Source organism: Lutra lutra, chromosome 1 (genome assembly GCF_902655055.1).
Source record: "Lutra lutra chromosome 1, mLutLut1.2, whole genome shotgun sequence".
Lineage (NCBI taxonomy): Eukaryota > Metazoa > Chordata > Mammalia > Carnivora > Mustelidae > Lutra > Lutra lutra.
In genome coordinates this window covers 140,768,027-140,783,360 of record NC_062278.1, presented here as the reverse complement: position 1 = coordinate 140,783,360, position 15,334 = coordinate 140,768,027, and the positions used below count along the sequence as shown (strand labels likewise).

At 36.0% G+C, this 15,334-nt stretch overlaps 2 protein-coding genes across 2 annotated transcripts in view; one reads left to right on the top strand and one right to left on the bottom strand.

Moving 5' to 3' along the window:
- ZNF385D (zinc finger protein 385D) overlaps positions 1 to 15,334 on the top strand; it is a 917,929-nt gene that overhangs the window by 409,215 nt on the left and 493,380 nt on the right. The window lies entirely within an intron of this gene.
- On the bottom strand, positions 6,903 to 8,063 carry LOC125104962 (methylosome subunit pICln-like). Its single transcript, XM_047737910.1, has one exon. It carries the CDS (start codon positions 8,033 to 8,035, stop codon positions 7,343 to 7,345), a length of 693 nt encoding a protein of 230 aa, XP_047593866.1. The 5' UTR covers positions 8,036 to 8,063; the 3' UTR covers positions 6,903 to 7,342.

Genomic DNA, 15,334 nt, shown 5'->3' with positions numbered 1-15,334 from the left:
CAGATAATTCATTAACTGTAATTTCTTTTTTTATTTGGAGGAAATACACAGAGTATAGAGCACATTCCAACAAATAGAACCCCTAGTATTCTAGGTTTTGTAGACTTTCCCTCTAAATATATTCCCTCCAAGAAGATAAATATAATCAACAATAGATGTTTTCAGATGATTTCCAAAATAGAATTCAACAAAATCAGTAGTATTTGCTTCTTAGAGCTAAGGGGAATAATATAGGATATATTGAATATCCTATATTTTCTTAGATGAAAGACATACTCAGGTTTCTTTCATATGAAGACCAATTTGCAAAATTTTTATTTTCCAACACTTTTTCTGCCCAAATAAGTTTCATTAGCAATGAATTACTATGTAAATAATACTAACTAATTAGCTGAAAGCCAACTATGCTACTAGCCAACTTTGTTAAGTACCTTATATACATTATCTTATTCAGAATTCCTGGCAATCCTATGATCTAAGTAGAATTAAGATTAACTTGGTTAGATTTGGGGAAACAGAGGCTAAGAGTTCTAATGTTCTATTTAAGAGACCAGGAGATGTGAAAGTTGTTCAGATTTTGCTGTTTGTAGGACTCTTAAAATTGATCTGGACATATTTTGATTTTTCAAGATTTAATCTGTATGAAAAATCAATGGTAGAGTCATATTAAGATAGGACCCATTCATTAGTATTTTTCATGTCATACAGAGGTTAATAAAGGTTTCCCCCTTATCCCAAATAAAAAAGTAAATGTTATATATTTTTTTGTTTTCTGTCTCAGTGCTAAATACCAGTAGGTTAGGACCAGTAGATACAAAATAGATAATTGCAGTTGTGATCCTGAGATACTAAAAAAGTTATAGCTATGAAGCATTGGCTTTTTGCAAATGAGTAAAAATTCCATGTATTAATAGTATCTTCTTTAATCACTAACACTAATCTCATTATATAGTTATAAACCATCTCACAGTTACATGAATTCAAATGTATTATGCATTAAGCCACACTTGTTAAATAGTAAAATCTAGGGAAAGTCACATAAATTCCTTTTGGGAATAGAGAAAAAAAAGAAGCTGTGATGGTCCTTTTCGGTACTTCAGGTCACAGATCTAGAGAAGATTAAGGTATAGTGGGAAGGAGGGAAAACAACATAAAATATTCTTTGGAAATTAGAAATTGTTCCAATCATATTTTGTTGGGCTTTAAATATGGAAGTCCCCAAGTCAATGCAAGTATCACTATTGCAAAGCCCATTCAGTAGCACATGGGGAAATGGTACATGAGAATCAGTTCACCACTGCCAAATCCAGCAAGTTTCCTTCCATTTCCCTTGGGTTCAGTATGTCAATGTCTCCTTAAGGAAAGCCTGGTTTAGAGAAAGCCATGTATGTGCTCTAGCCCTGTGACCTTCTGTCTCTATTGACAGTCTCAATAAATACTTCAAGAAAGGTCCAGGTAGCAATCCATAAGTAATTATTATTGTCATAGTTAATATAAAAATCGCATCCTCACCATGGCAATGAAAAGGAACAGGAATGGTTGTAGAATTGCTTTATATGCTGCTGTTATGCTGTGGCATTTTCTGGTGCAGATAAGACTTAAATGTGGCTACTGTTTTAGAAATTGTTCCCCTACTTGAGAAAGCAAGAAGTCAAGAAATAAGGTGGAGTGGCTTTCTGTTCCAGCACGTGTATTCTCAAGCTATTTAACTTTCTCAAGAAGAGAGTAATCCTGACTCCAGCTCAATTGACTTAAAGCTTATGGCTCCCCACTTACTCAGCCACACAGAACAACTGCTCTCTAGATACTTGTCAAGGATTATAACGTCAAACTCACTGCCATTCAATATTTAATCAAGAGCTGGGTAGAAAAATATAATATCTATGGCAGATAGCCTGAAGGAGATGCTGCCCATTGCTTAAATGTAAAAACATCTATCCCTGCTTCTAGCCATAGAGTGCTACATCATGTACCAAAAACTTGATCTCACTAATTTCATTTTCACATTTTTTTCATAGGCGTAGATGTAGGAAGATTAACAAAGGCAGCTAAGTATGGTATTTACTGTATTTTATTTGCCTCGATCAATTCACATGTTTTAGCAGCTTTGTGAAGTGTAATTTACATACCATAAAATTCACCCATTTAAGTATAAAATTCAGTGATGTTTAGCATACTTAGAGAATTGTTCAAACATCCCCACAAAATAATTTGAAATTTCCCATTATCCTAAAAATATTTCCTGTGTTTGTTGCTGTCAAGCCCAGCTTTCATTCCCAACCCAGGTAATCACTAATCTGTGTTCTTGTGTCTATAGATTTTTCACAGAAATGTGATCATACAATGTGTGTGCCCATTCAGCTGGCATCTTTCAATAGCATAGTATTTTGTGGGTTCACCCATGTTGTAACATGTCCCTGTTATTGCTAAATCATATTCCATTGTATGGGTAAAATAAAAAATATTTTATTTACCTATTCACCAATTGATGGAAATGTAAGATTAAATCAACTTTTGGTTATTTTAAACAATACTATAATGTATATTTGCATGTACATCTTTGTGTGGATATATGTTTTTCATTTCTACTAGCTAGATACCTAGGAATGGAATTTCTAAGTCACCTGATACATTTATCTTTAACTTTTTAAGCTGCCAAATTATTTTCTAAAGCGACTGTATCATTTTACATTCCCACTAGCTGTGCATGAGAGTTCTAGTGTCTCTACAATCTCCCCAACACTTGTTACTGTCTGTCATTTTGATTATAGCTGTTCTATTGACTGAAAAATCATATCTCATTGTAGTTTTAATTTGCATTTTCCTAACTACTAATGGTGTTGAGTATTCTTCATGTACTCATTAATTAGCAGTTTGTGTATCTTTTGATATTCAGATCCTATGCCCATTTTTAAAAATTGAGGTTAATTGAGTTGTGAAAGTTCCTTATATATTCTGGGCACATGTCCTTTATCAAATATAATCTGTGTATATTTTCTCCTCTTCTGTGGCTTGGCTTTTCATTGTTGTAATGTGGTTTGGTAAAGCACAAAATTTTTAAATTTTGACAAAATCAAAATTATAATTTTGTAATGGAATGTGCTTCTAGTGTCATATCTGAAAAGCCTTTTCCTAACCAAAAGCTCTAAAGATTTTCTCATACATTTTTTTTCCATGTAACTTAAGGTTTACCTCTAACATTTAGGCCTATGATAAATTTTGAGTTCTTTTGTGTGCATGTAATGGTATGAATCATGGGTTGAAATTTATGTTTTGAATATGGATATCTAGGGCGCCTGGGTGGCTCAGTGGGTTAAGCCGCTGCCTTCGGCTCAGGTCATGATCTCAGGGTCCTGGGATCGAGTCCCACATCGGGCTCTCTGCTCAGCAGGAAGCCTGCTTCCCTCTCTCTCTCTCTCTGCCTGCCTCTCCGTCTACTTGTGATCTCTCTCTGTCAAATAAATAAATAAAATCTTTAAAAAAAATATGGATATCTAATTTTCCTAATACAATTTGTTGAAAAGGTTATTCTTTACCAGTCTGAATGGCCTTGGCATCACCATCACAAATCAATTGACTCTAAATATAAGGTTTAATTTCTAGTCTCAGTTCTGTCCCTTGCAGCTCCTTATCGTACAGTCTGTATCGACAAAGCTAATCTCAAGTATTCCTGCAGCATTTACCAGACTCTAATATTCATGTGTATTGTGCCTTCTCCAAGAAGGAAGAAGGGTATGGAAAAGAAGTTCCCAAACTTCATGGAAGTAGAGGGTATTATGCTTAGCGAAATAAGTCAATCAGAGAAAGACAACTATCATATGATCTCCCTGATGTGAGGAAGTGGAGATGCAACATGGGGGGTTTGGGGGGTAGGAAAAGAATAAATGAAACAAGATGGGATCAGGAGGGAGACAAACCATAAGAGACTCTTAATGTCACAAAACAAACTGCGGGTTGCTGGGGGGAGTGGGGTCGGGAGAGGGTGGTGTGGTTATGGACATTGGGGAGGGTTATGTGCTATGGTGAGTGCTGTGAAGTGTGTAAACATGGCGATTCACAGACCTGTACCCCTGGGGCTAATAATACATTATATGTTTATAAAAAAAATAAAAAAAAGAAGTTCCCAAACTTCTTTGACCAAGCCCCCCATTCTGCACCATACCACTTTATTCTTGAGAACTTTTCTTTGAGATATAATTTACATATGATCAATTAAATGGGTCTAAAATGTACAATTCAGTAGATATTGGCAAATGCCTACATTCATGTAACCCATGGTGGTAGCAAGATATATAATATTCAGGTTAGGAAAGCGAGCAGATTCTTAGACTCATTTTATTTGCCATATGGTAAGCTTAGTGTCCCTAGAATCAGGTAATATTCTGGTCCAAATCTGGCTCTGAAGAGTGTCTCATAATCTCTAAGAGAATAATTCCTCTCAACAATAGTTGTATGATCACTTCCAGCACTGTATGAGGTAAGGGGATGTAGGTTTTCCTGTTTTGTTTGTTTGTTTGTTTGTTTGTTTGTTTGTTTTTAAGGTAACCAATATTTCAGTAGAAGTAGGAACCATAGGACCTAAGGACTTTGAGCTGACCCCATGACATTTAAAAAGAAATGAGGGATCATTATAGCATCCTCAGTGAATTCCACTTCTGTGTTTTTGTATAGTCTAGTCAAAAACTTCAAGTGTTCTTTACTAAAAGAATGCCATGCCACTAAACATTTAAGGCATCTGGAATCACAGAATACCCATAATCTTAGGATTGAATAATAAACAATGCAATCTGACTGACTTTTGATAATAGTCTGTTCTTTCTGGTAGGCCAAAATGTAGACTAAAGACTGTCTGTCAGAACCTGATTTCTTTTACTTTTTTACCATGGAATATATATACATAGGGACATAGAGATATTTTATATTTGTGTGTGCTATATAGGGTGCTAACAATGTTTTCCTAGATGAATTATTGAATAGTTTTTTTTTCTGTAGCATTCATCAACGTAAGTGTATTTCTGGGTTCTCCATTCTATTCTACAACTATTAAGCTATTTTATGTTAATACCAATACTACATACTCTAAATCACTGTAACTTTATAAATAACTCTTGTTATCTGATAAGGCAAGTCTTTTCATTTTGTTCATCTTCAAAATTGCCTTGGCTACTCATTGTCCTTTTTCTTCCATACACTTTAACCATCATCTTCTTGAATACCATGAAATACGTTTTGAGATTTAGATCAAGATTGCATTAAATGTATATTTTAATTTTGAGGGAATTGTTAATTAAGACATAGACTACCCTTCATTTATTTAGGTCTTTCTGTATGCCTTTCAGTATTTTTTTCTCTAAAGAGGTCCTGTGCAGCTTTTACTACAGCTTTATTTATAGTACCTTATATTTAAGTTGCCACTGTGGTGCTATATTTCTTTTCTAATTTTGTTTTCTGTTGTTATATAGGAATAGAACTTATTTTTATGAATCTAGCTACACTGGTGAATACTTCCATTATTCTTAATCATGTATAGATTCTCATGGTTTTCTAGAGTACACTGGCAAGCAATGATACTTGTGTTTTTTTTCTTTGCAAGCCTTTGGGATTTTAAAGTTATTGTTACTATTGTTATTGCACCTGCTGGGACGTTCATGGTGACTACAAGTAGTGGTGGTGGGAATATTTGTCTCATTCTTGATTTAAAAGGAATGTTTCCCCCTTAAATCCAGTTATTTTCAGTGACTATATTCATGTCTAGCTTAGAGTTGAATTTTAATAAATATTTGTGAATGAATGAGCCTGAAGTTGGCTATGTTTCTCAGGAAGTATAATATTTCATTTTTAAAGATTTTTTTTTTCTGAGAAGTTTCTTTGTTTGTTTTGGGCATTTTATAAAAGGATAACCAAAATGACTTAGTCTCAGATTTTATGCTTACCTAAAAATCCGTTCCTGCTCCCTCATGTTTTCTCTTATTCTCACACTTACCAGCATCCACTCCAACTCTCACGGCAATAATGTCTGTCTTTCTCAGAAGAACTATGCATGTACATAAAGTGGGAGTAGAAAGGAAAGGAAACTCTAAAATTAACAGATTTCATATATATTAAATAGTTTCCAAACTCACCTTTGGCCAGTCATTTTTTTATATTATGCAGATTAAGATTATAAAAACAAAGTAAGAGAAATAAAATTATTAGGGATATAGTTTGTATTTTGATTCTGAATTTTTGAATTTTATCTTGAATGTATACTGAAAATACACTGGGCCACTTTGAGTGTATTTAACACTAACAACTAACAAAATCTAACAACTTTGAGTAGATATTAATATGTAAAAACTGAGTTTTTTAATTTTCCAATTAATTCATGCTCAGCCTAGAAAATGTGAAAAGAAAAAAAATGAAAACCACTGTAATGTATAATCTGTAACATTGATAATAAGCTACTGTTGGCTTTTTGGTGCATTTTCCCTCAGATTTTTCTCTATACTTAATATTATTAAGCAGGGACACTGTAGTATACTATTATATGTTCTTCTAAATCAACACAATATTTTTTTAATAGAAAACCTAGATTTATTTGTTAAACTATTACAAAGACAAAACAATTATCATTGAAGCACTCTGATGACTTCATCCCAATTTCACTTGTTATGGAAACTGACCTAAGAGGTTAGAAATAAAAGGATATAACCTAAGAAGTTATAACAAAACAGACTGGTGAAACATGGTGAAAGGAGTAAAAAGCTAGTCAGAAGCATCCATGTTATGGTATTTCATGTGGCTACGATATTTCCCAAGAAGCTCCCTAAAGATGCCTGAATGAATTAATCTGGATCCCAAATTAGTAAAGAGACCCTCACTGTGAAGAACGAGCAGAAGCCAAGATTTCTCTGAGATCTCTTTTTCTTTTTAAGGGGTAATGGGATCCTTAGGCTCTAAAAGGGTTTATCTTAGATTCAGCCTCCCTCCTTCCCATCCAGTCTACCTACATCTTCAAGCACCTGCACATTCTTACCAGGTAGACCTACCAGGTTACATAAGATGCATATAGTGAAGGCTGGAACCAAAGGTCTACTTTGAGGGTACCTATACACAGGAATTTTGGGGTAGATGATAAACTACAAATCCCTCTTGGTTAAGTTAATTCACCTTTGTTAATAAAGGTCATAGTTTCTTCTGCTGGTGACAACTTTTTGTCTCGTATAGTCTGTCTCAAAAAAGAACTGGTTCAGGTAAGTTTTGGAGAAGGAAAAAGACTTCCATCAACACCCACTCCACAGTAGAAGAGGCACCAAGTTCTTTCCTAGTTATGAGCAGAATCCCACAGCAGCATAAATCATTTTCAATGATCAACATCTGCATCCTCAAACTGTCCAGCAGCCATTGGTGTAGTGTCAACCTCCATCCCATCTTCATAATCTCTTATTGAGTCTTCTGTCCAGACTCCAGCCATGTTATATTGGCTGCTCACAGACTGAGAAAGCATTCCTTCTAATCTCTCCAATGTGGCTTGGCCTTCTGCTGTTAAATGGGATAATCCTTCTTCATAGGTATAAAATGTAGGGATGTCTCCCTGCCCTTGTTCATGTGCTTCCACATCATATTCTTCTCCATCATAATCATCTGAGTCTTCATCCTCAGGATCCGGATGCAAAGCCTGGCATTCACACATTGCAGTGAACATTGCCTCCAATGCTGATTTATCACTAGGCACAAATCTGAATTCAGCAATAGGTTCAGCATCATCATCACTGTCTTCTTCTTCTTTGATTTTTTCTCCAAATTTGGCATTCACCATAACATACAAATACTCTCGTGGATAGGCATTTAGGTCCCTGGACACCGCATGCAAGCTAATGGTAGGTTCCAGTGAGAATCCTAATCCAGAGCCATCTAACCAAGACAGGCGGCTCTCAGCGATGTACAGTGTGCCGGTGCCGAGGCCCTTGCCGTTCAGCACAGCCTCGGTCTCTGGCTGCTGCTGCTGAAGCCCCTCAGCCGAGCCAGGCGGCAGGAAACTTCTGAAGAAGCTCATTGCAGCAGGGAGCGTGGAGGGAGACACGAACTGGGCAATCAACACAATATTTTTAATTGCTATATAGTATTATATAGAGTAGAGATAGACAAGCTATGGTCTGGAATCTAAATCTGTTTGTTTGTTTGTTTTGCACAGGAAACAAACAAAAAATGGATTTTATACTTTTAAATAGTTGAAATATCAAAATAATAGTAATATAATATTTTATGACCTGTAAATTATTGGAAATTTAAATTTGAGTTCCCATAGAGAAAGTTTTATTAGAACACAGCCACACTCATTTGTTTATGTATTGTCTGTAGCTGCTTTTCGACGACTGTGACAGAGTTGAGAAATTCCTGCCAGAAACTGACTCTCAAATACTAAAATATTCATTATCTCACCACTTACAGAGAAATTGCTATCCCCTGTTATAGGTTCACAGTAATTTGTACAACCATCCCCTTCTTGTTAAGTAACAACTTGGTTCCTGTTGTTAATTGTTCACAGATGACCATGTCATGAACTTTCCGATTGTATAAGACCCTTAAGGTCCGGTATTCCACAACGCTGTATATTTCATTCTCTCATAAATGATGGCAATGTTAGTAATGGATACATTTTACACTTGCTAAGTGTTTACTCTGTGCCAGAGTTTACGCTAAATTCTTTATGCTATTTAACTCATCAAATCCATAGGTTATGTACAGTCATAATTTCCATAGTTTACATATTGACAACTGGTAGGTGAATTAATTTGTCCCACATTCCATGGCTAGTAAATAGAAGAGAAGCTGCTGGAGCTTACCTCCAGCCACTAGGTTTGCACCTTTCAAAGTGCATTATAGTTGTAGTTGTCTGTGTGTGCAGCTGTAAAGCCAACCTCTTTGATGCCAGGCAGTGTAGGTATACTACGTCTTTGAACTCCTAGTGCCAACATTGGTTCCTGATAAATGGTTAGACCATGATAATGCTGAATAATGAATGAATGGAGACTGAATGCTGACATTATTCACCAATATCCTCTAAATCCCTTGGCAATTTTACAATAAAACTATCAAAGACAAGATATGAGGGACAACTATTCAAACAAATGTTGTTAGAGAAGACCATGTTCCTGATACAATTTAATGCATTATGGAACCATTTGATAGCAAGTGAAGAGATTTTTAAATTAAGACTGTCTTTATTTAATAGGAAGGATTTGAATATTTCCTCTTAGATGTTAGGATCTAGGGCAAGCATTTGAAATAACCTTTGAGCTAATAAATAGCAAAGGCTAGGCCTGAAGATAAAGACATTGATTAATATCACAAGATCTCCCTGTCAAGATGTCATTTCAAGCTGGCAATTTAACTTTAAAAATTATAAGATGATAATTGGAACAGAGAAAGAGAGGGAAAATGTCAAGAGAAATGAATAGTTGTTTTTAAATCATAGACCATCTAATCCCCTATGTTATTATTTCACTTCTTTTATCAGATATGCTGATGACTATAAGTATTGACATTAGTGTCAAAAGGACAATTTTGAATGTTTCACATACAATCTCCACTATGAAGAATATAAATACTTATATCACTCAGGCAAACTACCTACGATTTTCTGAAATATCAAGGAAGGCAATTTTAGAATTACAAACCCCACTGAAAAAGTCACTGTGCTTGCTGCATTCTTGAATAAAAGAACTGGAATAGTAACAACAACAATAATAATAATGGCTTCTTCCAATACCCAAGTATCAAGCAATAAGGGGCTAGGTCGGTAAGTTGTAGTAGAACTTTACAGTCATTTAGTATGAGTTAGTTGAAATTGCTTTTGTGGAGAATGTTTAACTACACTTGAAAAGACTAACAGTAGAGTATTCAAGTTAAAAATAAAGTTACAAAACAGTATAAATACTATGAAAAATTTGTGCCAAAGAATATATGGCTGACCATATAAAGCATATTATCTGTGGTTAGAATAGTTACTCTCTCTCTATATATATATAGGAATATATGTCCTTTTTGTTCTTAATGGTTATTTTATTCTCTAAAATTCCATAACAGGTATTATTCATGTAAAGTAATATTTTAAATGTGAATACATAATTAAAAATATGCATCACACAGTGCCTGGGTGGCTCAGTTCATTAAGCATCTGACTCTTAGTTTCAGCTCCATTTAAGATCTCAGGGTCCTGGCATCAGCTTAGAGTTTGTCCCTTTCCCTCCTCCTCTGCTCTTCCCCCTGCTCAGGCATGTCAGCTTTCTCTCTCTCTCTGTCTTTCTCAGGTAGATAAATGAAACCCTTAAAAAAAGTATGCATCAGAAGCAGCCAAGTATAGAATTAACGCAACAGGAAAATAATGTGGAAGATCTACTTGAGGAACTAACAAGAAAATAAAATAAAGAATAGATTCAACTACAAGAAATGTGTACACAGTATTTGTTACTTAAGTTGATAACATCTCTCCAGGAAAACTTTATTACTTTCCAAATACTCTAACTTTCTTTCTTTTTTTTGTTATAAATATCCAGTTCTGTTTCCTTCAGGAAGTAGAACATAGCCTACAGAGTTTTTACCTTTTGATTCATTGAGCCTTGATGTAACATACCTTTAATATTTATGGTCAATTAGAAAGGGGGAATCAGGTGGCTCAGGGGGTTGAGCCTCTGCCTTCGGCTCAGGTCATGTTCCTAGGGTCCTGGGATTGAAGCGGGGCGCTTCGGGTTCTCTGCTCGGCAGGGAGCCTGCTTCCCCCTCTCTCTCTCTGCCTGTCTCTCTGCCTACTTGTGATCTCTATCAAATAAATAAATAAATAAATAAATAAATAAATAAATAAATGAAAAGAAAGAAAGAAAGGGAGAATCATTTCTGATATTAACATATGAAGTTTGAAATCTATCTATTTGCTCATTCATTGGACAGACAGAGATCACAAGTAGGCAGAGAGGCAGGCAGAGAGAGAGGAGGAAGCAGGCTCCTTGCCGGGCAGAGGGCCCAATGTGGGGCTCAATCCCAGGACCCCGGGACCATGACCTGAGCCGAAGGCAGAGGCTTTAACCCACTGAGCCATCCAGGCGCCCCTGAAATCTATCTATTTAAACAAAATCTAGTATATACCTGGTTTTTATCAGTCATCTTTCTTAGTTTTAAGCTAGAATTTAATGGGACCAATTTAGCTTTTAAGTTGCCATTGGCCAGAATAATGAATGCCATAGCAATGGTAGTCTCAACAAGAAGACTTCATTTCTCAGTAGCCTCTTCATGTGCATGTTGAAACTCAGACACTCGGGACAAAATCTATCCAACTAGACCTCTTTTTGCTCTGAGTCCCATTAAAAGTATGAGGTGTGAACAGTATCTTTGCTTTCTGCTCACTTTCTAAATAAGTCCTTGACTTCCAACTTAACACTTGATAGTCTACCTTCTTAAAGCTCTATTCAACTGATCCCCTTGTTGCTTGTGTATAGGGATAAAAGCCACTTTTGTTTTCCTTGTTTTCACTTTTCCTTTTATGGTGGGGAGTAGGAGAGTATTTTCAGGTTTCTTGAATGAACCAGTTGCTTTATTGTAACCACTAATATAAATCATCAATACAGACAGTATTGAGAGAGAAACTCTTATTCATTTTACCTGATAACAGAAAAATATTAATTAAAACAAGAACATTAAAAGATGAAAATGGAAGAGATATACCTACATTAGTAAGAAGCATGATAGGGGTGCCTGGGTGGCTCAGTGGGTTAAGCCTCTGCCTTTGGCTCAGGTCAAGATCTCAGGATCCTGGGATCCAGCCCTGCATTGGGCTCTCTGTTCAGTAGGCAACCTGCTTCATCCCCTCTCTCTGCCTGCCTCTCTGCCTACTTGTGATCTCTCTCTCTATCAAAAACAAATAAAAATTAAAATTAAAAAGTAAAATAAAATCTTAAAAAATAAAAAAAGAAGCATGATAGCATTTCTAAAGTTACACAGTGCTGTTAGATGTTTATGCTTACAATTCTATTTGCATTGTCTTGAACTAACACATACCTGCAGTAATAATACCAATCTTTAAAAAGGAAAACTAACATCCACCCAAGGTGCCTTTTGGGAAATGGAAAGCAGTGTCAGGAGTTTTATAGTGTGTAGAATTTTAATGAGCTAAAAACCCTTTTTCTGAGATTCTGAAAATATTTATCTTATTCCCAGATAACCACAGCACTGTCAAGGCATAGCACCCACGGTCCCTGAGTAGTAGGAAAAATATGCCATATTGACATACGTCAACATGACAGAGAGGTGTGCAGGTATTAAGGAACATGCAACTCTCTTTTTTGTTGTGTTTTTACTAATTTTTAAAGTCATGTTCACACTCTGGCTTTCTATTAAATATGGTTGTGGCGACTCACACTAACCAAGTCTCTTAACTTCTCCCCATTTTAGTGGTCTGTGCTCACATACTATTTCTTATTGGAGTGGTTCTTTTTTGCCATTAGGTATATATGTTTTTTAATGTCCAAAGCTGTCTGGGCTAAACATTGGGGTAATTTTTAACATCATTGCGAGATTTGATCTGAACTCCTTATCAGAGTAAGACTTAATCTTTCAAATAATGATGCTATTTTTCAATACAAATGAACCAAAGGGCATGTCAGATATTTTAAATAAAATCTTTTTTGCTTTAAAAATGCTGTACATTCATAATTTTATATGCTACTTTCTAGCAGCAACACACAGTATTTGTTTTTATTGTCACTTCCAACACAGTGAAATGGCACAGCATAAATAGATACCTTTCGTCATAATCTGTTTCTAGAAATAGTCATAATTTAAATAATTGTGTATCTTGGCTTTATGCCAATTAAGTTTGTTCATCTAGGGACTGAATTTCAATGAGGTTTTTGAGTGAGTTTTCGTTGATACGATCATTTGGCAGGGACACAATCAAATGAGAAAAGGTTTAGTCTCATATATTTTCAATATTTGAATTCAATATTTGAAAAATACAGATAGGACACTCCCCACTAAAACCAAAGAAAGTCCAATAGAAGTGCTGAACAGAAGATGGGTTAAAGACTGAATAGTTTAAGTGCATTCAAAGATCATTTACTTACTAACACTTGAAGTCAATTTGATTTGTCTCAAAAATACAGTAGGAAGTATTAACCCACCCTCTTCAAGGATATTAAAATAAGAAACACAGTGGACAAGTTTGTCATACTTGAACTAGTGGGCTGGTTTTAGAGAACTTATACACTAAAATTTTAGAGATGACTTCATTAAAAAAATTAGAAGAAGAAAGGAGGGAGGGAAGAAGGAAGGAAGGAAGAAAGAAAGGAAGAGTGATTTAAAATGCTTCCCATGTTAATTGTAGACGACCTATGTAGGCTACATGTGTCTCCCTGGGCATGGACAAAGCACAGTTCCCCGGAGGAAGAGGACTTTATTAACTAAATGCCTGACAGCTGCCTCACAAGCATGAGCCTACATAAACCAAAGGAGCTGCAAATCTGTGCACCCCGCAGGAAAGGCCACATAATACAAGCTGATTACTTCAGGGCTTGCATGAATGGGGCTGTGAATAAAAATAACCAATGAACAAATCCTTGCCTAATTTTAACAACTACTGATGAGGAAATCTAAACAGATGGGTCATTATGAGGTATGGGTTTATGATGAATTAGCGTTGTGATCAAAGCCTGGGAGGTTGGCCTTTGGAGTGGAGTGAGTGGTAAAGGAGGTGGAATTACTAATCCTCACTGTAAGAGTTCTAATCTCTCTTTAAAAAGCCAGGCATTTGATACTTTTATCCCAAATTGACGGAAATACAATAACCTTGGTAAGAACAAAAGGAAGAGCATAGGACCTTTGATTTAATAAAGTTTAGTTTAATAAAGACAAGGCTTTAGGTGTAGAAGCTTCCCAAAGACAAACTACATAAACAAATTGATATGAGTACCTCTTTGTAGAAATCCACCATTTCTATCGGAATATTAAAAACCATCATTTTGGGGCGCCTGGGTGGCTCAGTGGTTTAAGCCTCTGCCTTTGGCTCGGGTCATGATCTCAGGGTCCTGGGATCAAGCCCCACATCAGGCTCTCTGATCAGCAGGGAGCCTACTCCCCGCCCCCCAACTGCCTCTCTGCCTACTTGTGCTCTCTCTCTGTCTGTCAAATAAATAAATAAAATATTTTTAAAAAACCACCATCATTTCGAGGGCAGTAATAATTCCTGGAATAGAATAGTCATTTGCCAAATGCTTTTCCATGAATTAGCAATACAAAACTCAGAATCATGTAGGTAGTCTTCTAACATCAGGTTTGGGAAATGGAATGTGCTGAATTTTTCTGTTAATCATTATTTCCTAGAAAAGAAGATGCATAACCTGAGGAAATAGTTTTTGGGAGGAAGAAGCAGTACAAGACTTATTCTGTAGGTTTAGGTAAAACAGCTATAAGTAGGACACACTGTGGCACTGCAGGCTCCTTCTCCTCTCTTCCATAGTCCTTTCCCGGTGCACCTACCCCCAGTGGTCATCAGGATTCATTCTCCTGGTGAGAAGGTAACACATTACTCACCTTTGAAGGAACATTGCCTCTCTCTCCAGAAGATTCATTTTGACTCAGTCACTCTTTCAAGTACATTCCCAGAACCCTCATCCAGAGTCATTATCCACTGATCCACCAAAGTGAGAACCCCATCCAGAAGGTGAACGATTTACCCTTTTCTTATCATCCTTGCGATTCTATTTCCAATCTTCTCAAACCTCAGTAAGATTGTCAGTACTATTTCAATTTCTTAGATGTGGAAGCCAAGAAAGTTTAAGACTTTTCTTTGTATTTTTGGTAGGGAGCCAAATGCTATTGCAGAGAAGTGTTCAAGAGTAAAATGGCAAATAATAGAAGAGGAATGCCAATCGATCTTATTAACAGCTTTTCTGTAGAGGCCCAAGTGTAGCAAATGTATTGTCTGAATGTTGTAGAATATAATATAATTACTTGGATTTTCTCCTTGTTTAAGTTCCAGAAGGATGGTGGAAGTTCTAGTGATAGCCATTTCCTCCTGATGCCCAATTAGGTATCTGTATCTAACTTGCATGGCCTAGAGAACAATCCACTGGATTGCTTTGAATGGCACAGAATTCCTAGATCAAAGCATGACACTTTGTTTAGTTTTCTCAGCAGCTGTTCAGTTTTATCTGTACACCAGTGAGAAGAACACTTTACCATTTATCATCAAGAAGGTAAAAGATATTCATATCTTATCTCTCTAGATACTATAGGAAATGTCTTAAAAATTGTTGTCAGTAGGGGCACCTGGGTGGCTCAGTGGGTTAAAGCCTCTGCCTTC